The 25,680-nt window shown below is 44.4% G+C and overlaps 1 protein-coding gene across 3 annotated transcripts in view; it reads left to right on the plus strand.

Annotated features, from left to right (window-relative positions):
- The window catches only part of FRMD3 (FERM domain containing 3), a 263,993-nt gene extending 250,103 nt beyond the window's left edge, over positions 1–13,890 (plus strand). For 2 of the 3 annotated variants that reach the window (XM_040963290.1, XM_040963293.1), the window contains one exon: positions 9,114–10,817. In XM_040963290.1, coding sequence (XP_040819224.1) covers positions 9,114–9,712 — 599 coding nt within the window. In that variant the 3' untranslated portion in view covers positions 9,713–10,817. Of the gene's footprint in view, positions 1–9,113; positions 10,818–13,666 lie in introns of those variants that run through there. The other variant, XM_040963291.1, reaches the window with a different exon arrangement.
- Positions 13,891–25,680: the final 11,790 nt, after the last annotated feature.

Genomic DNA, 25,680 nt, shown 5'->3' on the forward strand with positions numbered 1-25,680 from the left:
TTCTTCCCTTCAAGACATTTTAGACACTTTAATGTGCCCTTTAAAACTTTATTTTGTTAAAAATTTTATTTAATGATATAATTCCATAGGTTCTGGAATTTCTATTACCCCTCCTCAAACCCTTCTCTCCCCCACTGATTTCCCCTATATAATTACAACAGTATAGTCCTTCATAATCAGTCATAAGTTCATTGTTCTGCTACTTAAATGTATCCTGACATTGTGGGTATGGGCAATGGCAACACCCAGCATTGCCTTGTCAAGATATGTTTAACAGTTTCATTGGGAATCCATCTTAGGTTTGGAAGTAGAGATGCACACTGCATTGCATCTTCATATCTGGTTATGATGGTCTCTATTACAGTTACTATACATTTCATAATATGCTTTTAGTAATATTATTGAGTGCTTGCCGTTCATTTGTATTTCTTGCCGCACAACATCCCATTAATTATGTCCTGAATTACTTTTCCTGTTCTGTACAGAAGGACATCAGAATAGAAGAGTGACAGTTAAGTAATTTTTTTATGAGTTAATATGAGATCATGATTGAAACATAGAACAGTGATATCAGTACTTGATCTTAATATCCAAAATGGTGATAGGAGTGGATATTTCATGCAGGGCTAATTCACTGCTTCAGATACCTGGATCCTAAATCAGAGTTTGAATCCAAGTGCCTCTTCTTCTGATCCAGCTTCTTGCTGATGTGCATCCTGGGTAGCGGTGGATGATGACTTAAGCAGTAGAATCCTTGCCATCCGTGTGGAGGACCCAGATGAAGTGCCAAGTTCCTTGTTTCTTTCTAACCAAGCCCTGGATAGTGTAGGCATTTGAGGAGTGAATCAATGGATGGAAGATTCCACTTCCTATGTCTCTGTGCCTTTTAAATAAGAAGTTAACTAATTTTTAAAACCAACAAAGGGGTGATAGACCATGAAGCTGTCTATACTTTTGTGACCATAGAATACTTTTTTCATTTTTAAGAAAAATATTTTTTTATTTTTATTGGAAAGGCAAATTTACAGACAGAAGGACAGGGAAAGAAAGATCTTTGATTTGCTGGTTCACTCCCCAATTGGCTGCCATGGCTGGAGCTGAGTTGATCTGAAGCCAGGAACTTCTTCTGGGTTTCTCATGTGGATGCAGGGTTCTAAGGCTTTGGGGGCAGCCTCTGTTGCTTTCCAAGACTGTAAGCAGGGAGCTGAATCAGAAGTGGAGCAGCTGGGACATGAACTGGCATGCCTTTATGGGATGCTGGTGCTTGAAGGTTGAGAATTAGCCTGTTGAGTCACGGCACTGGCCCCATAAACACTCCTAGAGAAACAAGTGGCAGTTTCTCATCTGCATGAGTCAGACGCCAAGGGAGAAGATGCAAAGGAAGAAAAAAGAATTGAGAGGATAAGTCAATACTGAGAAATGTCAGGAGACTGTGAAGAATCATTGGATGAAAACCAAGGTCATGTGGACTCTCAAAGATAGAGTCTTCAGAAAGAGTCCAGAAAAAAGAATGTATTCGTCTTAGAAACATAGTGGTCATTGGCCACTTGTGAGAGAGCCTTGTCTATGGTCTGACAGTGCAATGAACCATGGAATTGCAAGGTCAAGGATTACACTGATCCTTGTCACGAAATTCAGCGATTGATGATATTCAGCTAAGATGATAGTAAGACAGTGGGCACCAAGGCAGAGCAGAGACCTACCCAGAAGTGGGCAGGTGATGGCCACAAGGAGAAGAGAGTTGAGTCTGGAAGGTGGAAGCCTCCAATGGGGAGGAAGGAAGCAGCCAAGTCTGCTGTGGTCCTGGGTGGCAGAGGACAGCAGAGTTCCCTGCTTCAACTGGGACACAGAGATGGGGAGAAGGTTTGATGTTCTCTGCCTGGGTCTTTGTGTCTGTCTCCATCCATGTATACTTTCCTGAGTCACTGAGCTGACTCTTCATGGGTTTTAAATAGAGTGAATGGGCAGCTTGCCAAGGATATTTAGAGACCTCGGGAACATTTCTACTACTGGGTTATGCTTGCGCATGCCTGAAAGTGAAAGCCCTCATCTGGAAAAGTAAATATCATTCTGAGGATTTTTCTTCAAATCTGTGGCATGTGAATTTCACTCCCAGGATTAAGCTTTATCTGAGCACAGGGGAGATTAAGGAGTCACATGTGAGGTTAATAGCATACAGTCTTACTACATTTTGGAACTTTGTGTTCTGCTTAATGTGGGTGGAGGACATTTTAGGGATGATAACACACACAAACTATATAGTACATTTTCAAGTTTACTTATTGCTTCAGTGTGAATCCCCACAACAACAGCGAGTGATGTGATTTTTGCCTCCTATGTTGACTATGATACAAACATAGGAGAGCTGATATATAACTAAGTGACCATAAAACTCACTAAACAACTCTTTTGCAAACGAAGAGGTGTCCTGATAATGCTGTCAAGAAGGCAGGCATGGAGTGGGGAAGGTCCCAGGCTAGTGAGAGTGAATAGTCACTGTACTATATACAATGACCTTGGGATTTCCACAAAACAAATCAGGCCAATGTCAGAGAAAGTTGTTTCCTCTTAAGTAAGAAGTAAGTGTCTCTTTGGGCCTCCCTGTCCCTTTTGCTCAGATGAGAAGAGCATGGGCTTTGGAGGCAGGCAGAAGTGGGGTAAAGTCTTCCTCTGTTGTTTCCTAGCCTTCTAACCTGTACACTGAAAGCCTCAGCTTTCATATTTCCTGTTAGGTATAGCTCCGTCCGGTACTTGCAAGTACTCAGTCCAGTAGGAATTCCTTGCAATCCTTGGTGCCCTTGTCTCACCCTCCATCCCCCTCCCAAGAGGTATCTTTCAATGGGGTAGGTTATTGACAGACATTGACCAAGGAGGGGGCCCAGAATGAAGACCTGGAAGGGTCACCATTTTCACCATTTTGCAGGTGAAAGGTCTTAGTTCCTCTAACTGCTGCTCAGCACCAATGCCTCAGCTGGGGTATGGAGTCCAGGGGTCTTGATTCCCAGGCCACCCATTTCCCATGCCAGCATATTAGGAGCAGTGCAGTGATGTTCTGACCTACTTTCTTCTCATTCTGTCTTCCCCTTTCCTACTTTTGATTCGAAGCGTACTGCCCACCTCCCGGCACCACTGCTGCCACACTGATAACATAAGCAAAGAGTTTAGTTTGCTTTAGTTTGTTCACGCCAGGAAGCATGGCTCTGCTTAGCAAGCAACAAATACAAGACAATTCAGAAAGTTTGTGGGAAAACAGTTAAAAGATAAGTTGGGACAGACGTTTGATGTAATAAGTAAGACGCTGTATCCCATGTCAGAGGACAGATTCAAGTTCTGGTTCTAAACTCCTAATTCCAGATTCCTGCTAGTGCACATCCTGGGTGGGAACATTGATGATTCAAGTAGTTGGAGTCCTGCCACCTGTTGAGGAGACCTGGATGCCTGGATCTTGGCTCTAGCCTGGCAGCTGTTGCTCTCTTCTCTCTTCTCTCTCTTTCTCGTGCTCTTTCTCTCTTCCTCTCTCAAATATTTTTAAGTTAAAAAATTATCTTAGTATAAAAAAATTGGAAATGAATGCACGAGTCATTTTCAAAAAGTTAATAGAAATGCATGTTATAAAGAACTATTTTTTCAAAGTATTTTTCACCAAAATGAGCCTATCTTTTATTTCCGTTTTCCAGAAACGTTCTGAAGTACCCTTGTGCATGTGGAGTTAACAATAAGCTGGATTCAGAATGTCAGTGTGAACAGTGCTCATTCTGTTTTCACCTGCCCCTAATTTAGCTGTGCACTAACGAATCTGTATGTTTTATCCTCAGCAATAAGATGAAGAGGGGATCTAGCAACATCTGTTAGCAAGCTGTTGAAAAGGCTGTGTTGGGCTGCTTGGTATATCCTTAGGCATGCTGTTGTGTTGGCATATGTGTGAATAGTACTAATGGGAATTGGTGGTATACAACTTGAACAGCTGGAATGGCAGGCACTCCCCCTCCCTACTGGTCACAGAGAGTCAGGTTTTTCCTTAGTTTTTGATTCACGTCATAAGACATTTTGTCAAACTAAATTACAATGTCAATAATACCATTATAATCTGATACTAAGGGTGATTATAGTAGACACTGATTGAGTGTTTCATTTGTGCTAGAAGCTTCGTAATTGTTACCTATCTGGGCTGTATTACTATATAAATGTGGAAGTCTTTTTTTTTCCCTTTTCTTCAATCAGTGCCATTTTATTTTTAAAACAGAAAAAAAAAGTTCTTAGTCTTAACTAGTTGTGGTTTGTGATTACATTCAGGATACTGTTTGGATATAAATGAGATAAAATAAACAAATTTAAGCAATGTAGATAACATTATGAACTTAGTATTTCTGATCTCTTTGGACATTATTGCTAGAATTCACCAGAAAAGGGGCATGTAGGAAACTTTAAGCATCTATTGTTTAAGGAAAACTAAGAAAATGTGGTTCAGCAACTGTAGTAAAATCCACCTTGCAGTCTGTGTCTCAGACTTGGTAGAAAACTGATGTATGTGCTGATTAAACGCTATTGCCTGATAATAGATTAAATGTAGCCTAGTGTGATTGTTAATATGGTAGCATGTAATTTTTATGTTTCCCTTTTTTGCTATAAGCAGTACTTATATATTTCTAATTTTAGCATTTACCCCAGACTGAGGAGGTTGAGTTGTACCTATTTTGTAGCAAAGCAAACTGAGATCCAAAAATAGTAAATAACTTGTAGTTATTTCACATTAAATTCTCAGAAGGAAAGAGCAGAGACTGAAATCTTGGGTTGTCAAGCCTTTGTCTGGCCCCCTTCTATCCTACCCCAGCTGTCTTAACAATTGAGGCAACTGAGGCAAGGAAACGGGGAAAAGCAACACGTGACTTGCCAGCACACCTGACGTGCATGCTTAGTGAGCCTGTGTAAGGGAAGATGGTAGTCATTTCCTGCTGCCTATCTCCTTCCCAGAAAAATAAGTGAACACTTGGATGACTACAAACATAGGAAATGTAGGCGATTATAACCACATTGTTGTAGGTGATTGTAACTGCAATTTATGTTGCTGCAGTTACAGACAGGCAGCCTGTGTGCCTAAACAGACCTAAAGAAACATGCGGTATGGATTTTTAAAAAGATTCATTTATTTGAAAGGGAAAGAGAAGAGACTTAAATCTTCCAACTGCTGGTTCACTCCCCCGGAGTGTTGACTGGGGACCGTCAGCAGGGAACTAGATTAAAGTGGATCATGCAGGACTTGAACCAGCATTTTGATATGGGTTGCTGGCACTGTAGGAGGCTTAACCCACTTGACACTGCATCAGCCCTTAGTTTATTCGATTGAGAGGAGGTGCTGCGAGGGAAGAGGTAAGGAGAAGAGAGGTAACTCCTAAAATGCCTTCAACAGGCAGCTAGGCTGGCCCTAAACCAGAAATCAGGAACTCAGTTCAGGTCTCCCACACGTGTGCCAGGAACCCAATTACTTGAGACATTGCCACTACCTCTCAGAATTTATATTCCTGGGAAGCTGGAATCGGGAACCTAAACAGAGGTTCAAACATGGCAGAAGGGATGTGGACCTCTTAGTTACCAGGCCATACACCCTCCTGGACTTCAAATGGTCCATTCACCAGTCACTGCTGCTGCCCGTTTCCTGCGCCTGGTCTGCCTCCATTCCCCTTAGGCACCTGGCTGGTCCGTGGAGGTGCTGACCTCTGTGCCCCTTGGCTTGGCGATTGTGATCACGTCCTCCACAGAAGCCCCTGGGTTCTTTTATAATGCTCCGTTTTTCTTCTTCACATTCTCACTGTCTCAGGAGGAAATGAATGAGGATAAAGACTCGAGAATGCTGCACAAAGGATGGAGATTTTGCAGAGTTTGGGAAATGCTTCACTAGGAAAGTGACGTTAGCGTGAATGGGAGGGAAGAGGTCTCAGCAGCTGTGCCGGCGGCAGCCCCCGCTTGGGCAAGGGCTGGGGAGGGGGAAAGGATAAGGGGCAGTTGGACTCTCCGGATGGAGGCTGTGAGATCTGTCTGGTTCTGGACACATTTGGAAGGTGGAGACGCAGATGTTGTTAACAGGCTCAACGTGGTGTCAACAGAGCAGAGTCCAGGGTTTTGGCCTTAGCAGTTGGAAGCACGGAGTCGCTAAGAACGTAGCACTGCCATCTGGAAACCTGAACTTTCCTTCACTCCTCGCTACAGGGAAGGGACATGGATGGAAAGCAGAGAGAGGCATAAGGGATTACATTTTGAGACACTGTAAGAGAAAAAGATAACACATGATATGAATTTTATGTGTTTGATTTCTTTCACTTAACATCATATACTTTTAAAAAAATAGTTATTTGAAAGGGTTCCAGAGATAGGGGGAGACATAGATCTTTCCTCTGCTGGCTCACTCTCCAGGTGGCCACAATAGCCAGCACTAGACCATGGTCCCAAACACTTGGGTCATCTCCTGTTCCTTTCCCAGGCCATTAGCAGAGAGCAGGATCAGACGCGGAGTGGCTAGGACATATCTGGTGCCCAAATGGGATGCTGACATTAAATGCAGCATTTTGACCCACTATGCCACAGTATGTGTGTCTGAGTTCCTCCATGTGGTGGCACATTTCGGTACTTCATTGTTTTTTATGGCTAACATTCCAGTGTGTGGACAGAGCACTTTAGAGTATGTCCCTAAGTATGGAATTACTAGCTTATATGGTAATTCAATATCCAACTTTTCAAGGGATACCAATTTTCTTCCATGACACCTAAACTGTTTTACCTTCCCTGGGAATGTGCAGGCTCACCAACATCCTCATTAATACCAGTTAATTCCAGTTTTTAACTTATTGCCATATTTTTTTTAAAAAAAGATTTATTTATTTTTATTGCAAAGTCAGATATACATAGAGGAGAAGAGACAGAGAGGAAGATCTTCCGTCTGATGATTCGCTCTCCAAGTAACTGCAATCATCAGAGCTGAGCCATCAAGTCAGGAACCAGGAGCTTCTTCCAGGTCTGCCACGCAGGTGCAGGTTCCCAAGGCTTTGGGCCATGCTCGACTGTTTTCCCAGGCCACAAGCAGGGAGCTGGATGGGAGGAAGCAGGGCTGCCGGGATTAGAACCAGCACCCATATGGGAACCCAGCATATTCAAAGTGAGGACTTTAGCTGCTAGGTCACCATGCTGGGCCCAAATTATTGCCATCTTAATAGGTAGGAAGTAGCGTGCTATTGCAATTTTGGTTTATAATTCTCTAGGAATTGAATTTGTTGAGCGTCTTTGCATGCCATTAGTATATGCTTATCTTTTGTATATTTTTCATTGGACTGCTCAGTACTGTCAGAGCAGAGCCGCCAGAAAGCATCTGTGGATTGTTGGAAAGTAAAGCTAGTGATTCACTTCTGCCCATCAAGAAGGAAAGTCTGTAATCCAAAGCTGGCGGATAGTTACTCTAATGTACCTGGTGCCTGTCTGAGATGATACTGCAGATCCAACCTAAGGGCCGCTTCTTTGATATTGTCTTTGTTTTCCACTAAGAACCCAGGAAACTTGGAGAGATGGCCATGAGGCTGACAGTAGGTGGCTGGACCTCTGATCTGTAAAATGAGACATTAAGAGACATTTCTTGCCATGCAAAATTAAAAAAGGTCATTTTCTTGTAAACAAGATGGGGGAGGAGACAGCTTTCTATACAAAGATGTGTTTTAGAACACTATTTGTAACGGCAAATGAACTTAAATGCTTGTCAATACACAACTAATTTATTGCATTAAATAGAAAATTTGGCAAACTATATAAATAAAACCAGTGAAAGTTTAAATCCACACAGAAGAGATTTAAATTAATACGGCAGATAGGGCCCAGTGCAATAGCATAGTGGTTAAAATCCTCACCTTGCACATGCCAAGATCCCATATGGATGCCGGTTCGTGTCCCGGCGGCCCCGCTTCCCATCCAGCTCCCTGCTTGTGGCCTGGGAAAGCAGTCGAGGATGGCCCAAAGCCTTGGGAACCTGCACCCACATGGGAGACCCAGAAGAGTTCCTGGCTTCTGGCTTTGAATTGGCTCAGCTCCAGCCATTGCAGCCGCTTGGGGAGTGAACCATCAGATGGAAGATCTTCCTCTCTGTCTCTCCTCCTCTCTGTATATCTGTCTTTCCAATACAAATAAATAAATGTTTAAAAAATTAATATGGCAGATAAAAGGAGCAAAGTGTAAAACTGCGCATGCAAAAGGGCTGTGATTGCAGGTGGAGTCTCCCTCCTCTGAAATGCTTCAGAACAGGAATATTTCAGATTACAGAGCATTTCAGATTTGGCCTTTGAGATTACGAAAGGCCCATCTATTAAATTAGAAACCATAAAATGTGCTTTGAATGAAGACTAGGAAATACTACATCAAAATAATGGTGACTATTGTTGGTAGTAGGTTCAGCAGTTTAAGAGTCTGCTAAGTGCTAATGTTGCCTTCTGAAGGACTAATGTTGTAAAGTGTGTGTTTGACCTTGCGAACAAGATTCCTGCATCCCGTGTTAGACTGCCTGGAATCAATGCCTGGTGCCAGCTCCAGACTCCAGCCCTTCACGTAGGCCTTGGGGGGCATGGGCTGGAGGCTCCAATATGGGGTCTCTGCTAGCCATATGGGGGGGTCTGCAATGAGTTCCTGGTTCCCAGCTTTGGCCCTGGTCCAGTCCTGCTCACTATGGGCATTTTGAGGCAGTGAATCAGAGTAAGGAAGCTCTCTGTTTTTCTCTGTTATCTTTCTTTGACTCTGCTTCTCCAATAATCTAAAGAATTTAAAAGCTACCACTCATATTTGTAATATAGAAAACGGAATTACTGTGATTTTTGTTTTTGTACTATAACCCAAGATAGAGTTTTGCTGACTGGAATTGTAACCTTAATGTTGAAAATATGTACCAGCCTTCGGGAAATCAGTGACTATTTCGTATTTAGCATTGAAGATATTAGCATTTATGGCAACACAGAACAATCTCACGGCTCTCTTGAGTTCTAATATCATGATGATGATGATGATGATTTGCTTGCTTCTGCCTATAGCTTTGATTTTAAAAAAGTAAATCTGGACTTTAAAACTAAGGCAAAAATGTCTGTTTTCAGGTGTCCCTTTGCCCAAAGAGGATGAACTTCCTGCTCCCCTGACTGCCAGTTCTCCAGTGAAGGAAGCCCGGGAATATGAAGATTCCCCAAGCGAAGAGGAAGATAAAATGAAAGAAGAGCCCTTAACCATCTCCGAACTCGCGTACAACCCCAGTGCCAGCCTGCTCCCGACCCCTGTGGGTGACGACGAGATTGACATGCTGTTTGACTGTTCGTCCAGGCTGGAGCTGGAAAGAGAAGACACAGACTCCTTTGAGGACCTGGAAGCGGATGAAAACGCCTTTCTGATCGCAGAGGAAGAGGAGCTGAAGGAGGCTCGACGGGCTTTGAGCTGGAGCTATGACATTCTCACCGGCCACATTCGGGTGAACCCGCTGGTCAAGAGTTTTTCCAGGCTCCTTGTGGTGGGCCTGGGACTGCTGCTCTTTGTATTCCCCCTGCTCCTCCTCCTTTTGGAGTCAGGTATTGATCTCTCCTTCTTATGTGAAATCCGCCAGACACCAGAGTTTGAGCAGTTTCACTATGAGTACTACTGTCCTCTAAAGGAGTGGGTGGCGGGGAAGGTCAACCTCGTGCTCTACATGCTGGGCTGTTCCTGAATCTTGGTCTCGCCAGACTAAGGGCTATATTCAATAAGAGTGATGCTTTTCTCGGTCCGTGCCTGGTTCTGAATGGTCACAGGGCTGTCAGCAGGTGTTCCTTACTCATAACCATAGATCTGAACCCTTAGGTTGACTTTCCATAAATCATGGCACTTAAGTAAGTTCAAATCAAGGATAGTTATTTTAGTTTCAGGTCAGGCATATGACCTTTAAATAACCAAAAATATGTTTATTTTATTGTAGTGTAGACAAACTCTTTACGTATTATATCACCATACATAATTCATTGGCCTGAATTAATTTTTTCTCTTCCTAATAGTTGGCATTAGTATAAGCTCTGAGGTTCAGAATCAGAATTTTAGTAAAAATACAAGGAACGGCTTTTGAATATAATCCTTAGCGGAAAAAATTCTAACCAATGCCTATACAACTCAATTTATGCTGGGTTTTACTTTATGTTTTTTTTAAACTATTTTTATGTGTTCAAACTATTTTGGTAAATTTTTAGCAAAAAAAAAAGCCTCTTGGAGTTATTTAAGTATACAGATTGTAAGACTAATGCACACAGGTATATTGGGACTTTTTTAATGTTTTGGCACTGGTTTGTTTTTTAAACTATTTTTGGCTGAACAATCCTATAATTTGTTATTACGTTTGCATAGGAAAAAAGAAAATGGATGGACAGTGTAGCAAGTGGGCTCCCAGAAGAGATAGTGGAGGTAGAGGTTGAGAGCGTTCAGTGGACACAAGGGTCCATTTTGCAAAGTGCTTGGACGTGATGAGTTGGTGTCTTCCTTTACATTCTGTCCGTATAATTTAGCCGGGGAAAGTATGATATTCTAAAAAGAGAGTAAAACTTTAAAGGAGAAAATGGTGAAAAGATATGCCAGTTAATTACATATTATTGTACATTAACCTGAGTGGAAGCAGATGGGAATTGGGCAAGTGGAAAAAGCAGCAGAGTCCTGTGAGGCTGGCAGGCAAGTCCTGGTAGGCAAGGGAGGGTGATGCCTGGTGTTCAGTGATGAGAAGAACAGTGCAATTGTCGTCAGTTGACATGGCTGTGTTTCAGTGGATCTAAATAAAAGTGGAGAAACTCTAAGGTACTTTATTTGGTTCCTCATGCAATTCATTGTTGTATGGAAGAAATGTCAAAAGTGTGTGTGTGTGTGTGTGTGTGTGTGTATGGGGGATAGAGAGACAGAGAGAGAGAGAGAGAGAGAGAGAGAGAAAGAATGGCTTTTTGATAAATGCCAGTAATTCAGTAATTGTCCTTTGTTGTAGTCTTTATATTCATATCCTTTCCTCATTTCTCGAAAAAAACTTTCACTCACTCACAATTGGTTCTTCCATTGAGAAAAAGGAGGGGGTGAGCAGACAATATGCCAACTCAGCTGCAGCGAAGTTGATGACAGAGAGGGCAATGTTCTAGTTTCTTCCTACAGAGCAGTAAGTCCATGACAGACTGGTCTGGTGTCATTCTATGTAGGGTACCAACACTGTGGCATAAACACGAAAGAAGAGAGCGTGGAATTGACCACATGGAGACTAGTTTTTCTTCATGGATTGAAAATGCATACATGGTCTATTGCCTTCATTTATAAAGAGATAAGCTCTCCCACCCCTGCCATCAACTCTCCCTAACATCGGTGATTCTCCAATCCTGCCATTAACTTAATTTCCAACTGGACTTTTCCAGTTCTCATTCATTGGAGCTCTGAGCATTTTATTAGATGCTTAATTTTGAAAGTAAATTTCAAAGCCGATTCATGAAGTCTTCAGTTGGACCATCTATAATATATGTTTGCTATTATTAAATTTGCAAGATTTTGCTTCTCCTGGGGTTTCAGTGTCATATACCAATATAAAATTATGTTTTCTATGGTTGAAGCCCCCAACAATTTATTTTGGAAGTTTGCAAATGGCCAGCTTTGAAACTGAAGTTTTTATTTTTCCCTTCTTTGCTCAGATGACTTTTAAATCATGCTTTCTGATGTGATAGTGCTTCAATGTAGTCTGAAAAACAGACATTCCCTTCCAACTTTATTTCATAGGATTTTCTTTGTCGTTCTAACCATAACAAATCATTTAGCCCTCACCTGTCTAATGTCATATTAAAACCTATTTTTTAACATATATGGAAGCAATCTATTTTACATGGTGAGATATTTCAAGTATGCAACAGGATAAATACCACACGTAATCCAGCCATGTAGATTTATATTAAGGAGTAACAGATGTATTATTTTAACATTTCCTGCTAGCATCTTATTTTTTGTAGGCAGCGACTTCTTTATTGAATAGCAGTGTTCTTAAGTGGTGGTGCTGACAGAACAGGGTTTGCTGAATTTAAACAATTGCCACCAGAGGTAAGATGAGGATCCTGAGCTGTCACTTAGCTGACGTAGGATCAGGATCAGAACCTTGTGGAAACATCTGTTTGTCTTGTCAGAAGAGAGCCACCATGTAGAGGAAAAGACTGCTTCCAAAGATGGGCAGTATGTAATGTACTCAGATACGGAGTTCAAAGCAAGTGTGTGAGTATATGTATATTCCATATGATTGCTACATGCATGAGCATAGATGAACCTGTACATATGTGTGTATTGTATAGACACGGCTGACAGCCACTTACACGCAGCTGGATGTTTACCCCCACGGAGCAACTGAGGAATTGTAATACATTACTTTTCTCTTTCACTCAGAAGACCTGGTATCTAAGGGGTACAATCCACAGTATAAAAACTAGTGTGTCCACACACACACACACAGAAACATATATGGCAAATGCATATACACACACACACACAACCTTGGTTTTAGTACTTATGCAAGTTGGGTCATGAAAAAATATAGGTAAAGTCCATGTATTTCTGTGCTTGGAATATATTGTAAAATGTTATGAATTGGAGTATGTTTTGTGGTTTGTCTTCTACTTACAAACACAACTCTGGGGAGAATTCACTATGAGTTGATTTCACGGATATACTAGAAGTATGGAGGCCATGTGACTGTGATTAGAGCCTTATCTTTGTACAGTGAAATTTACATTTCTATGTCAACAATCCAGGTTGTTTTATATATGTCGATATATGGTGGCAGGAATCCCTAATAAAAATACTCTGGGGTAAAATATTTTTGCAATCACTCAGTTTTGTTTAGAGTTGCACAGTTAGTGTGTTGGAACCCACAGAAGGCTCTGCAAGTGAGATCACCCTTTAATGGGGCTGGGATGAAAAGCCTCAAGGTCACAGGGTGAGATGAACACTCTGCACAAGTCACCCAGACCCAGAGCAGGAATATTAAAACTGGAAATGTGCTCAAACATAAAAGAAAGTGGTGGCATTGAGGTACCTAGAGAAGCAGGAACTATAGACAAGGGCTTTTCTCAGTTGCATAGTGCTAGAAATTTGTATGTCATCACCAATGGGCACAGAGACTTGGAGCAAATTCTTAACTTTGCTGTTAAACATCTCTTTCTATCTGCTCATGGGCCCTTCAGGAGGCCTACTCATTCCATTTCTAGCCTTCCCTCTGTACAATGAGTCCCTGATTGTTTTTCTTGTTAGGTTTGGCACAAAGTGAACAGCTCCCTGACTGATAGCTAAATCAGTGGTATTCCTGTGAGTGAAACCAAAGGGAGACCTATCCCTTTATGAGAGGAATACCATTAGTGGATGTCAAGTGAAGTGGCCCCCAGTTGTGCTGGCCTCTAGATGGGTCAGGTTCTTTGTTAGTCCTTTTTTCCCCCCTCTTAGCCAGAGGAAGCATCTCCTAGCAGCACTTCTGTGTGACTAATGGGATGGATGTGGCAGGTGGGGCTTGAGTCTTTTTGTGCCATCTTTCTCTACTGGGTGCAGATCATGTGCTAAAGGTCTCTGCTTACTTGTCCTCCCACTTCTTCTCTCTCTCTCTCTCTATCTCTCTCTCGGAACTGCTTTGGGATGCCAGTCTCCATGCAGTAAACAGACCCAGCAGGACCTGCCCTTGGTGGGCCCCGCCAGGACTCAGCTTCTCCATGTGCCAGCCTCGGTCTGTGACTGGGTGGGTAAGTTCTACAAGCTCTGCCCGGGGAGCTCAGCTGTCGTCACTTCTGAGAGGACAATGAAAACTCACGTAGGCCTCAGAGCCCTGATGTGTTCTCCAACCTGTTAATAAAGCTGACTGTAGTCCTCTCTGGCCACCGTGTCTGCTTTCTACTTGGGATTTGGGTGGCAGAGTTGGGTTGGGGTGTTACGGTGGTTCTGAGGATGTGGGCTCTCTGTGGCCTATAGTGTTACAAGCCACGAAGGAGTGGAGAAGGCTGCCGTTGGTCCTGACAAGCCTCACCAGTAGGGGTAGGAATTTGTGAATAGTAGTGGTAAAATCAGAGGACTGGCAGAAAATATATATCTCTATTTTTTTTATTGGAAAGTTGGATTCACAGAGGGAAGGAGAGACTGATTCACTCCCCAAGTGGCTGCAACAGCTGCAACTGAGCTGATCTGAAGCCAGAAGCCAGGATCCTCCTCTAGGTCTCCCATGAAGGAGCAGGGTCCCAAGACTTTGGGCTATCCTCGATAGGGAGCTGGACAGGAAGTGGAGCATCTGGGACACAAACTAGAGCCCATGTGGGATCCTGCTAGATGCAAAGTGTGGATTTAGCCACTATGCTATTGCGATGAGCCCTTATCCCTATTCTTTACTGAAGGTTACCACAAATATCTCCTTGAAAAGGGATTCAAAGCTGTTTTCCTAGTGGAAAAATCTTAATAGGACAGACTATTCTTTCTGTGGATACAAAGTACTGAAATGTGTCTTAAAGTTCCAGCAGCCTCATCTGTTAACATCCATTGCCCACAAAATTAGGATGACAGACATTGGCTTTGCAAGGTGGATACCTGTCGGGGGAATCAGTATCCTGGCAAAACTGCTACTCTACCTGGCAGCTGTGTTTTTCATGAAGATGAAACTTCGTTTCAGCATCTGTCTCCTGCCACTGCCCTGGTGAAAATCAACTTCCCGCACTCCTCAGCCAGCCTGAATTACCCAATTATGTCACAGCAACAACTATTAACCCTGCCTGAAAGGATTTGCCTGATTAGCTAGATGCCTTCTTTACATCATGTATCCCTGTGATCTGCTTGCTATCAAGAAGAGGTCAAAATCACTAACATTTTGGAAAAGATTTGTTTGCTTGAAATGCAGTGTTTTGGGAGAGAGAGAGAGAGAGAGAGAGAGAGAGAGAGACAGAGAGAGAGAGAATGAATTGTTTGGCCCCAAATGAGTGCAATGACTAGGGCTGAGCCAGCCTGAAACCATGACCCTGAAACTCCAGCTGGGTCTCCCACATGAGTGGCAGGGTCCGAGCATTTGGGCCATCATCTGCTGATTTCCCAGGCAGGGAATATAGCATTATGAGGGAGCTGGATTGGAAGTGGAGCTGCTGAACTTGAACTAGCACTTCTCTGGATGTTGACATTTCAGGTATTGGCTGATCTGCTGTGCCACAATGTTAGTCCCCAGGCTCACCAGAATGAATTACAGCATGAGTGTAGCATGAGATTATGCATTATGAGGGAATTTATTTTAAATAAAACTTCTGTATTATGTTGCACACTCAATTCGTTTAGCATTAATAATGCTTAATTTCTTGCTTCATATGAGATAGGTAGAAAGTGGTGGGTTTCAATGCTGCTTTTTCCTCCACACTCCTGAATTTCACCTTTACAATCTGCACACACCAAACCTAAGCCATTGGCTTCATTGTGAGTAATTGAACAACATGAAGGACACTCAGGAATGAGATTCCCAGAAAGCCAAGCTGATTGTTCATTATGAGAAGTATTAGCTTTCTGTTCTTTGAAGCTTGATGCTCTGTAAAAGTTTTTCCCAGAATATCAACTATAATGTGAAGCAAGCACCGCCAGAAATGACGAAGTTCATAGTTGGAAAGATGCCTCAGTGGGGGAGTTTATGCAAAAGAATACATGTTCTCACATCCCAGCCCTTCTCAGGCTAGAAACACATTGTACAAGCTTTCCTCCAGATCCCCTGTCTTTGACAATTTCTCATAGCGCAGGCTGACAGCTGTTTACTAAAACCATTCCCTCTTTATCCTGGCCCAGAATTTGGTAGCATTTGCCATCGCCCATGGAGACAGGCATGTCAAGAGTCAGAATTCATATCCTCGAGTTCGGGCCAGTGGGATGTGAATGAGAAGGGATATGTATTGCTTCCAAGTCATGGGCTAGGTGTGAAGTCACAGACTTCTGTCTCTGGATGTCAACACCTGTAGTGACCTTGAAGCCACTGGTTAAAGATGCTAGCACTGTCAGACATCCCTCAATTGCTTGCGTCTTGGACTGTTGGTTAGGAGCAACGAAGTGTTACCTGAGCTATTTCCATGTCAGATGCTGCCAGAGCTCTTCATTTCAGTATTCGAGCTGATTGTATATCCTAAGCGAGGAGAATCCAACCACAAGCAGGTGTAGGAGCTGTCCTGTCCTGGTGTTTTCCAGGAGATTATGCTGAAAAATCAACACATGGAGGCTGGGGGATACCTTGCTGTGTCTGAAAGTTACAGATCTGGGACAGGGTCTACTGTTGATGCTAACATTGCCTGTGACTCTTCCTTTTGGGAGCTCAATTAAAATCTCATACAAGAGAACTCAAAGTACCTGACCCTGATTGGGCATTATCAAGAGCCACAGGTTTGGGGAGTGGTTTCAAGGCCACGTTACTGTGCACCCTGCTCTTAGGTCACCGAGATGGTACTTTGTTACCATCTTCAGATTCTTGGTACCACAATGTTCCTTTCCCCTACCCCCTCTCAGACACACACACACACACACACACACACACACACACACACACACACACTGATTTGTAAGAGCAAAATGTTTAGAGAAATTGTTCTGCAAGAATCTTCAGCTTTAGATTTTAAAATACTTTTCTTCAAATCATATTGTTGTTGAAACCTGTAAAGAACTTTTAAAAGATTTTTTTTTTTAACTTGGAAGGCAGAGTTAACAGAAAAAAGAAGAGGCAGAAAGAGATGTGGTTCACTTCCCCAATGGGTGCAATGGCCGGAATTGAGCTGATCCGAAGCCAGAAGCCAGGAGCTTCTTCCAGGTCTCCCACATTAGCACAACAGCCCAACAATTTGGTCATCCCTCACTTCTTTCCCAGGTCATAAAGAGGGAGCTGGATTCAAAGTGGAGCAGCCAGGACTAGAACTCGAACCTCTAAGGAGGCCAGTGCTAGAGGTGAGGCTTAGTGTACTAGGCCACAGTGACGGCGCCATCCTGTGAAGCACTCAAACAGCTTCAGTAACAGTCACATGATCAGAACGATCCTTCTCAAAATCCAAAATTACAGAAACAGGAGCCAGACAGCTCCTCCAAAGGCATTGCTGTTGCACGTTTCATTCGTTCTGCAATCACTTGACAGACACCCCGTGAGCACTGGCTTTGCAATAATCAAGGAGACAAAAATCCTGGTTTTTTTGTGGAGTCTACATTCTAGGGGCAGCAGACAACACAGGGATAAGAAATACTGAAGGAGTGCTTCAAAAAGTCCATGGAGAATGGAATTGAAAGGAAGTTTATTTTGCCCCTCCTCCACCGCTCTGCCCCATTTTGGGAATCTACAATACCAGACAGAAAATTAGGCAGGAGAGAATGTATGTGTCTATCTGTGTGTTTGTTTGACAGCCCTTGGACATCCCATATTTCAGAGCCATTCTCTGGGCCACTGCACATTTTAACATGTCTTCCTGACCCTAAAGCTGAGTAGTAGGGACAGTGGAGTGAGGATAGCAAAGCCATCTGAATGATGGAAGGCAGGAGACTGAATGATAGACCAGGAGACTTGGCAAAGGAAGTTATAAAGAGCAAAATGAACATCCCAGGGGCAGGCCCCATGGGACCCGTGATCTATCAAAGTGCTTGGGTTCAAGTCCAGGCTTTGTTTCAGATGCCAAGTTTCTCACTCAAGTAAACTGGGATGTCACAGGTGTTGTCACTGATGTGGGAGACCTGCACTGAGTGCCCAGCCGTTTGGCTTTTAGCCCAGCCCAGCCTACCTTGTGCAGGCATCTGACGTATGTGATCGTGGTTGGGAGCTCTCAAATATATACAGTTAAAAATTAAAATCATCCATAATCCTACCATCACAGGAATAGCTGATACTAACTATGGGACAAAGAGACTGAGTAGAGGGTCTCTCAGAATGTTCTGCCAGACATCACAGTAAATATAACCCATCTGTCTGTCCTAGCCTCTATGGAAGTGCAGGATGCTGATTTCAGGAAGACCTGATTTTGTGTCGCTACGAGACTTATCTCTCTTCAATGTGTTTATGTATCCAAGTTGATTACAAGCATCCAATTCTTTGGATACACAGCCTTGGAGTCACATCCCCAACCAGCTGCTTGCACAGTTCACTGCTTGGACTCAACCATATCCAAGGTCATTTCTTCTGGACTTTCCCTCCCTCCCTCCCTTCCTTCTATCCTTCTATCCTTCCTTCCTTGCTTGCTTGCTTGCTTCCTTCCTTTCTCCCTCCCTCCCTCCCTCTCTCCCTCTCTCCCTCCCTTCCTTTCTTCTCTTTATCTTTCTTTATTCTTTCTTTCACCTTGCTATGAGATTTCTGCCCTCCAGCCCATAACTCTTGTTAGAGAATAGGTTTCTAAAAGCATGACCACTAAATCCAGACCAAATTTCAACTGGGGACAAAATGCTCCCTTCATTGGAGTCTATGTGTGATGTCCCTGCTACTTGCCACAATTCAGCCAGGCTACCCTTGTCCAAATCCTTTTTGCAGACAAGCTAATTCTACCTTAAAGGAGTCTACATTGTTCCTGGGGATAATTGCAGCAGTGGTTTCATGATCCACCCCAAGGACAGGAGGAGGGCGCACACTCTATCCTCTTCTTAGAAATTCCTTTTTTATTATATAAGCAAGACTGGTTCAATTTGATGCTGGCTTCCTTCGTTGAGAAAGGTTTTGTCTCACGCGTAACTGAGCTTCTAGAAAAACTGGTCTCCAATTTCCCCTAACCATTTATACTCTGAAGAAGGATCACCTGCTGTCACTTCCACTCTTTGCTGTTAATGATGGGATGGGGGAGACAAAGACAAAATCAGTTCTTTCCCCACACCACTGCTGGCTGCGTGGTGTTGCTCTAGAGGAGACAGGGCTCGCAACAGCAGCCCCACCACTGCACATCCTGGTCAGGGGGTTATGGCCTGCTAATGAAACACTTCCTGTCAGTCTGCCTCTGACATGGGGATAACAGGCACCTACTTCAGAGGGCAGCTGTGAAGAATCAAGGATGGCGCCCACACACCTGGCATATGCATGTCTCGGTGTCCTTTGTGTCAAGTTTTTCATCCTGTTTCTAAACTCCACTCCCACTAGTCTCTGGAAGAAGGCCCTTGGAATCTGTCACACTGCAAAACATGAAGTGTGTGTCAGCTCTCTTCCACCCTACCTTCTGGAAGCATCTCCGGGAAGTGATGGCTAGGCCAGTTCAGTGTTGGCCAAGCTCGTTCTGCTGAGCAGTTACTCTGCACGTCCCTGTTAGAAGGGGGGTACCACAGGAGAGCTGAGAAATGCTTCACATTGTCGCTTTAGCTTGCAGAGTCACTGTTGATACCATCTTGCTAGAGTTTTATGTAACACTGTTTATGCAAAGGGCATACTATGGTGTGTTCACTTGGGTTTATCTAAGCCCATTTCCTTCCCTTATCAATAATTCATAATTCACAAGCTGGGGGAAGGACATTCTGTTTGCAGTAACCCAGATATGAGACATAAGAGCAGTTTATAAAAATAAGGCCTAGGAAATGCACCAGGCCCCGAAGGCAACAGAGATCTATTTCTCTGTTCAATCCCCGGGAGCTGGGCAAACCCCACTGTCTTTATTTTGGGGTCAGGATCTCCAGGAATGCAGACTGGCATCCCATGTCACCTCAATTCTGTACCCTGAGGGTTCCCCAGGGTTCAGATCATCCTACTACCCATTCTGCTCACATCCCCTCCCCCTCCACACTCCGTTAGGTAGATATCAACACACTTGTCTCGGTCTTGAAGCCCTAGAGGGAATAAAGCTCAGGCGGCTGAAAACTCAGACTTCCAGTCCACACAGTAGCCTCAAAAACAGTATGATTGCTTGACAAGCATGGATTCTTTGTTTTGAACCCTAAATGCGAACAGGACTGGGAGCCAAGGCTGTGTCACTGTCCCATTCCGCCTAAGGAGCCTTCTCTCAATGCTCTTCAGGATGCCCAGGAGGAAGGAACCAGAAACATTAGGATGTGTTCCCGCTTTGCGGAAACCGGCTTTGAGCAAAGGCCGCTGCTGCCCCCCAGTGGAAGCTCTCAGCGATGCCGCCAACCAGCCTTCCAGGCTTGATTTCAAGGACCTGACGGAGGCCGAGCATTCCCAGCTCCGAGGACCACCCTCAACCCCACCCCGCGCCCACTGCAGCTCCCTCACCACCAGGCTCTCCCAGAGAACCGCTGCAGAAGAAAACGGGGTGCGGACCCTTTTGTGAGGTGTGGTGGAGACATTGAAGGAAAAGTATATCCAAATCCACGGCCCCTGGGGAAAGCCAAATGGCTGGTGGTCACCTGGGAGATTTTGACTTAGCAGGGCAGGGGCAGGACACTGGGACTGATCACCAAGGCTCCAACTAGCGTGATTGGACCATGAGGCAGAAGTGGATATTGTAACTGTGTCGCTGCACGCTGGGATTCCTTGCTGACCAAACAATGCCTCCTTGCTTTCCATCTCTAAGGGGCCCCCAGGAATCCCGTGTCTCTTTCAGGATACTAGCATAAGAAAGAGGTGACTTTATTATGATGATTGTTTTACTTATTTTGTTTGAGCTTGTCCTGTGCCCACTATTAAAAATAAACCTTAAGGGTTTAGTGGTTTCATTTGAGAGATTCGCAGAATCTACCTGACTTGTCTTTGTACCTTCAGATTCAAATAGTCTGGACAGACGGATGCCCAGCTGTGAGAATCCAAGCGCTCAGTCTGCATGGCAACGTAACCTTTGCAGGTCCTCCTGTTGGGAAGGCTCTCTGAGACCAACCCTCACCTTGAATTTGCCTTCCCCGTCTAATCTCTCCGGATGGCACAGGTGCAGGGCTGAGACACGGGGAGGAGGTCAGATTCCTTTCCAGTTTCTCCGAGTGTTTGGGGGTGGGACTGAACGTCAGTTTCCTCATTCATAAAAGGCAAGAGAAAGTTGGCATCCACACTGGTTGTTTTCCTGTCCCTTGCATCAGGAATGAATGAGGATAAAATATCTCGGGCTCCTGGCACAGAAAGGTCTTTATGTCACTTGATGTGTACAATAAAGAAGAAACTTCTGCAGTACCCCCTGTGCCTCTGTGCTTGTGTTGTTATTAGTATTTTGAATTTTATGGTACAATTCTATAGGATCTACCTACCCCCTCCGCAAATTCCCACCTCCAGATTGCTTCTGCCTTTGTATGTTTCCAAGAAACCTTCTTAGGGGTCTACTGCATGCTAGATACAGAACTTCATCAAACGTTGTGGCTGTCCCTGTGGGACCAGCAGGCAAGCGGGGAGGCTGGGCAGAAAATGACAGTGAGGGTTTGGCTAAAACTGGCAGGGAGCAGGGGGGATATGGACAGGATGAAGCAATGGGTCAAGGAAACTTAAATTCAGAGTAGTAAGAAGGTAAAGTAGTAGGGAGGTCTCGCTTCCCAACAGCCTCTGGCTAGCTCAGGCAGCTACACGGACGCATGAAAGTAGCCTGAATTGGGGTCCTGAAGTCCAACCCACCATTCCAAATACGAATCTCAGTAGACCTCTGGGGTAGGACCTGACCTGCAGAGAAACACTGACAAAGCTACCGGAAGCAAACCTGTAGGGTATGCCCAGGTGTATGGGTGGACAAGCAGGTGTAGGGGTGGACAAAGTTTGTCTCCTAAAGGGAGTTGACTGGAATAGCGTTGGGGCCTTTGCATCCTCCCCCCTGCTCCCCACAACAACCTGACCTCCCACAGTGGATGAAGCTGAGGCAGCAGCCCTAGAGAGAATGAGTCCATTGGAGAGAGTCAAGAGGGAGTGGCAAGTGCACCGTGTGGCAAGGTACCTCGCAGGTCCCAGCCAGACACTGCCAAGGCAGACTGCTGAGTCTACAGACTGCAGGGGTTCTCACAGTGGGGTCATTCTGTCCAATGGAAGAGCAAGTTGTTAACAAAAGATACCAAGTCGATTCCCTTGCCCTCTGAGGTAAAATATCCCGAAGCTTGTTTTTAATAGGTTACACTAGACATGCCCATGGCAATAAACACAATAACATCCACAGAGATACTACCTCTGTTTTGAACGGACGTCCCTCCTTCCAGGCTGGAAGCGTGGGTACCAGTTAGCCACGGGGCCCGCATCCTCCGCTATAAGGGTGCAGAGCATGGAAACAGCGGCGCTGCGGTCCAGTGGCTAGAAGGCCCGGTCTGGCTTTAGTCGCCCAGGAAACGCCAGAAGCCACTTCGGGGGCTGTGTGAACTCTAGGTGGGAGGAAAGCGTGGCTTCTGGGTCCCCCACAATCTAGAAGGAAAAGCAGGGAGCCATGTAGGGCCCAGTGTGTTTGGATCAGCCACGCGGTCAGAATCTCCCCAGTCATCCCAGCGTGCTACTAGTGTCCTGCTAAATCAAAACCTACAGGCTGGGTCCTGGCATCCGAGACTCAATAGGAAATGACGAGTCAGAAGGCTGGTAGACACGGGGTTGTGGTGTTCCTTTGCCCCCTTGTCCCGCTGCCAGCACTCCACATAGGGGGAAACCTCTGCACCCTGCACTTCCTCAGTCTTTCTCTCTTTCTTTCTTTCCTCTCTTTCTTTCATCTCTTCTTTCTTTCTTTCTTTCTTTCTTTCTTTCTTTCTTTCTTTCTTTCTTTCTTTCTTTCTTTCTTTCTTTCTTTCTTTCTTTCTTTCTTTCTTTCTTTCTTTCTTCTTTTTTTTCTTTCTCTCTTTCTCCGTCTTTCTTTCTCTCTTTCTTTCTCTCTCTCTTTCTGTCCCCTCCCTCCCTCCCTCCCTCCTTTCCTTCCTTCCTTCCTTCCTTCCTTCCTTCCTTCCTTCCTTCCTTCCTTCCTTCCTTCCTTCGTTGTCTGCAGGCTTGCACTAGGGGGCAGCCTTGGTCTTTGCACAAAGCCGGTTTCCTCAAAGCTGGAACCTGTGGACTGGGTTCCTTCCTCTTGCAGCCTAGTTAGTGTAAGCACGCCTTGAAGAGCAGTTCTGGGATACAGAGAGAGAAGGCTGCTTAGGCAGAATGGGACAGTAGCATGGCTTCATATGGAGGACGCTCTTGACTCCCAATTCCTGTTCACGTCTAAGGTGCAAAACAAGGAATCCATGCTCGTCAAGCAGTCATACTGTTTTTGAGGCTACTGTGTGGACTGGAAGTCTGAATTTTCAGCCGCCCGAGCTAGATTCCTTATAGGACAATCAGGTAGGGCTTCAAGACTGGCACACACAAACACTGTCCCTGGCAACATGTCCTTTGTGCTAATAAACTCGGCTTTGTATAAGAAAGGGGCCCATGGTCAAATGGTGTTTAAATATTTAAGGAGACGTTCTCCTCTGTCGGGGAGTTTATTTTGGAAATGTCAGCATTAAGCTGTATTTTGTGACCCTTTCAAGCTACATTCTGTGCCATTTTTTTCTTTATTTTTGACAATCTTTACATAGTTAATTAGGACACAAAGGTTCAAGGGCTATAGGAAGGTGGGTAAGACTATTATTTCCACATTTATTTTCCTGTGTCTGGGGTAAAGGGGGAGATAAAGGGAGTAGCCCCACCCAGTCTCCCACCCCAGGTCCCTGATGTGGGGCTTGCTCCGGGGGTCTTGCTCAAATGGTTTTGATATTTCAACAGTTCTGAATTGCTGCCAATCTCACCATTCCAAGCACGATGAGGTCGCTGAGGAATCCACTGATTGACATAGTCCATCCTAGAGTCTCTGTTTGCCCAGTTTTTCACTGCCAACATATGGCTGAGGTGGTTGATTGACTCATATGTCTTCTGTCTTTTCATGGTTAGGGTTCTGAGTCTGGCAGTTCGATTTGGGAGATCCCCAAAGAAACTTTGTCTGAGGTGATCCCAGACCAGGTTCTTGTGTGTACTTGCAAGTACAGGGCCCAGTACAGTCCATTGCCCAAATCAGCTGGTGGTTGCAATTGCTGGGTTGATTCTGTTTCCATCCCTGTCTTCCACTGGAACCAATGGGTGTTGCAGTTCAGCCTGATTCTTCCCAGCACACACTCGGCCCTCACATAAACCAGTGGGAGCTGCAGCCTAGTCAGAGCGACCCACAATAACCCCCACCAGGCCTGCCCCCTGCCTTGGTTCGCATGCTTGCCAGTATGTGCAGCAGACTAGCCCAGTCTGTCCCACATCCCATTCAGCTCCCGCACATGTCAATGGGCATTGAAGCCTTGTTCCATCTAACCAGCTCCACTATCCAGCCCACACACATGCTGTTGGGTGTCTCTCTGTCTAGCCACCCCAGCCCCTGTCCTGGTTTTTATGCCCTCCAGTGGGAGTGGTAACCCAAGAGGGAGGAGCCCTATATTTCCCTTCTAGGCCACTCCCACTCCCAGATTATGCACTCTCCAGGTAACATTTGTAACATTTCTCATGGAACCCTCCTCCTAAGAGCCACGTACAGAATGTGTTTGGCAAACACTCCCCGGGAGTGGTGGTGACCTACCTCCCTGTGGTGTTTCTGGAAGGCAGAGTCTTCAGTGCGGCCAATAGAACTACAATTATTTAAGAGAAGCATGGAAGTGTTCTTTTGAAAGTGGATGAAGAACACGTGGAGAGCATGCGTGTGTCAATCATGCAGCGTTTTTTATGCCTCACGGCCACTCTGTGAGGTCAATATCCAGGATCCTCACAGACAAAGAGACGGCCAGGAGTTATTCAACACCGTACCCATGATCCTATGGGCAGGAGACGGAATGGTGGGGCTGATGTTGAGACCCAGATGGTCTCTAGAACGCCAGGCAGCCCCAGCAATGGGGGAGAAGAACTGATTCGGGCTGCCTGTTCACACAATTATGTATTAATGGTAAAGAGTTGGAGTAGGAGACAATGAGTTAGCAAACAGTGAGCACAACTGGAGAGCCCCATCATCAGCTTGGACCTCATAAACTACGATCAGGAAATGATGGTGACCTCTGTCTTGCTGGGGGTCCAGCTTTGCTCAGGGAAGCGGGTTGAGGGGGAGGAGACCCTTCCTGTCCCTGCAGACCCAGCTGGCTGCTGATGTAGGGCACTCCAAGCCTGAGAGGCTGTTGGTCAGGGAGCCTGTGGTCTAAGTCCCAGCACTGAGCAAGCCCAGGGTGATGGCGCGGCTCACACAGGCAGAGGAAGAGCCGGTTCTGCCTCCTTATCCCCTTGCTTTGCTCAGAACCTCACGGGATCTGCAGAGATGCCCTTAGACGCTCGAGGACCACATGCTTTACTGAGTCCACCAGCTCAAATGGCCATCTCCTGAGAAAACATCTTCTGAGACTCAAATAATCCTTATTTGATTATTAAATGCTTATAGCAATTGTAGTTTCTGTAAAACTCATCTAACTTCTAATTTTTACAAAATTTTAATAAACTTTAAAACATTTTATCAATTTTAAACAACATTTTTAAAAAGTTTCATGATTGTAGTTTCTACAAAATGTATATACCTTTTACAAGTTTTATACTATTTTTAAATGATTCTCATTTTTGCAAAATTTACATAACTAAAATTTTAATACAATTTTTGTTTATACTTTTTACTAAACATCTGATAGCATTTAATAAAAATGTGCAAAATTCTATATAGTCCTGTAAAATGTGTATAATTTAAAATTTTAATAACATGCAATTTTTATAATTTCCTAAGAAAGATTTTACAATCATAGTTTCTGAGAGCTTTATGTCACTTTAACATTTTTGTAAAT

The sequence above is a fragment of the Ochotona curzoniae genome, unplaced genomic scaffold, assembly GCF_017591425.1.
Source record: "Ochotona curzoniae isolate NIBS_2020 unplaced genomic scaffold, NIBS_Ocur_1.0 scaffold_3208, whole genome shotgun sequence".
NCBI classification, from domain to species: domain Eukaryota; kingdom Metazoa; phylum Chordata; class Mammalia; order Lagomorpha; family Ochotonidae; genus Ochotona; species Ochotona curzoniae.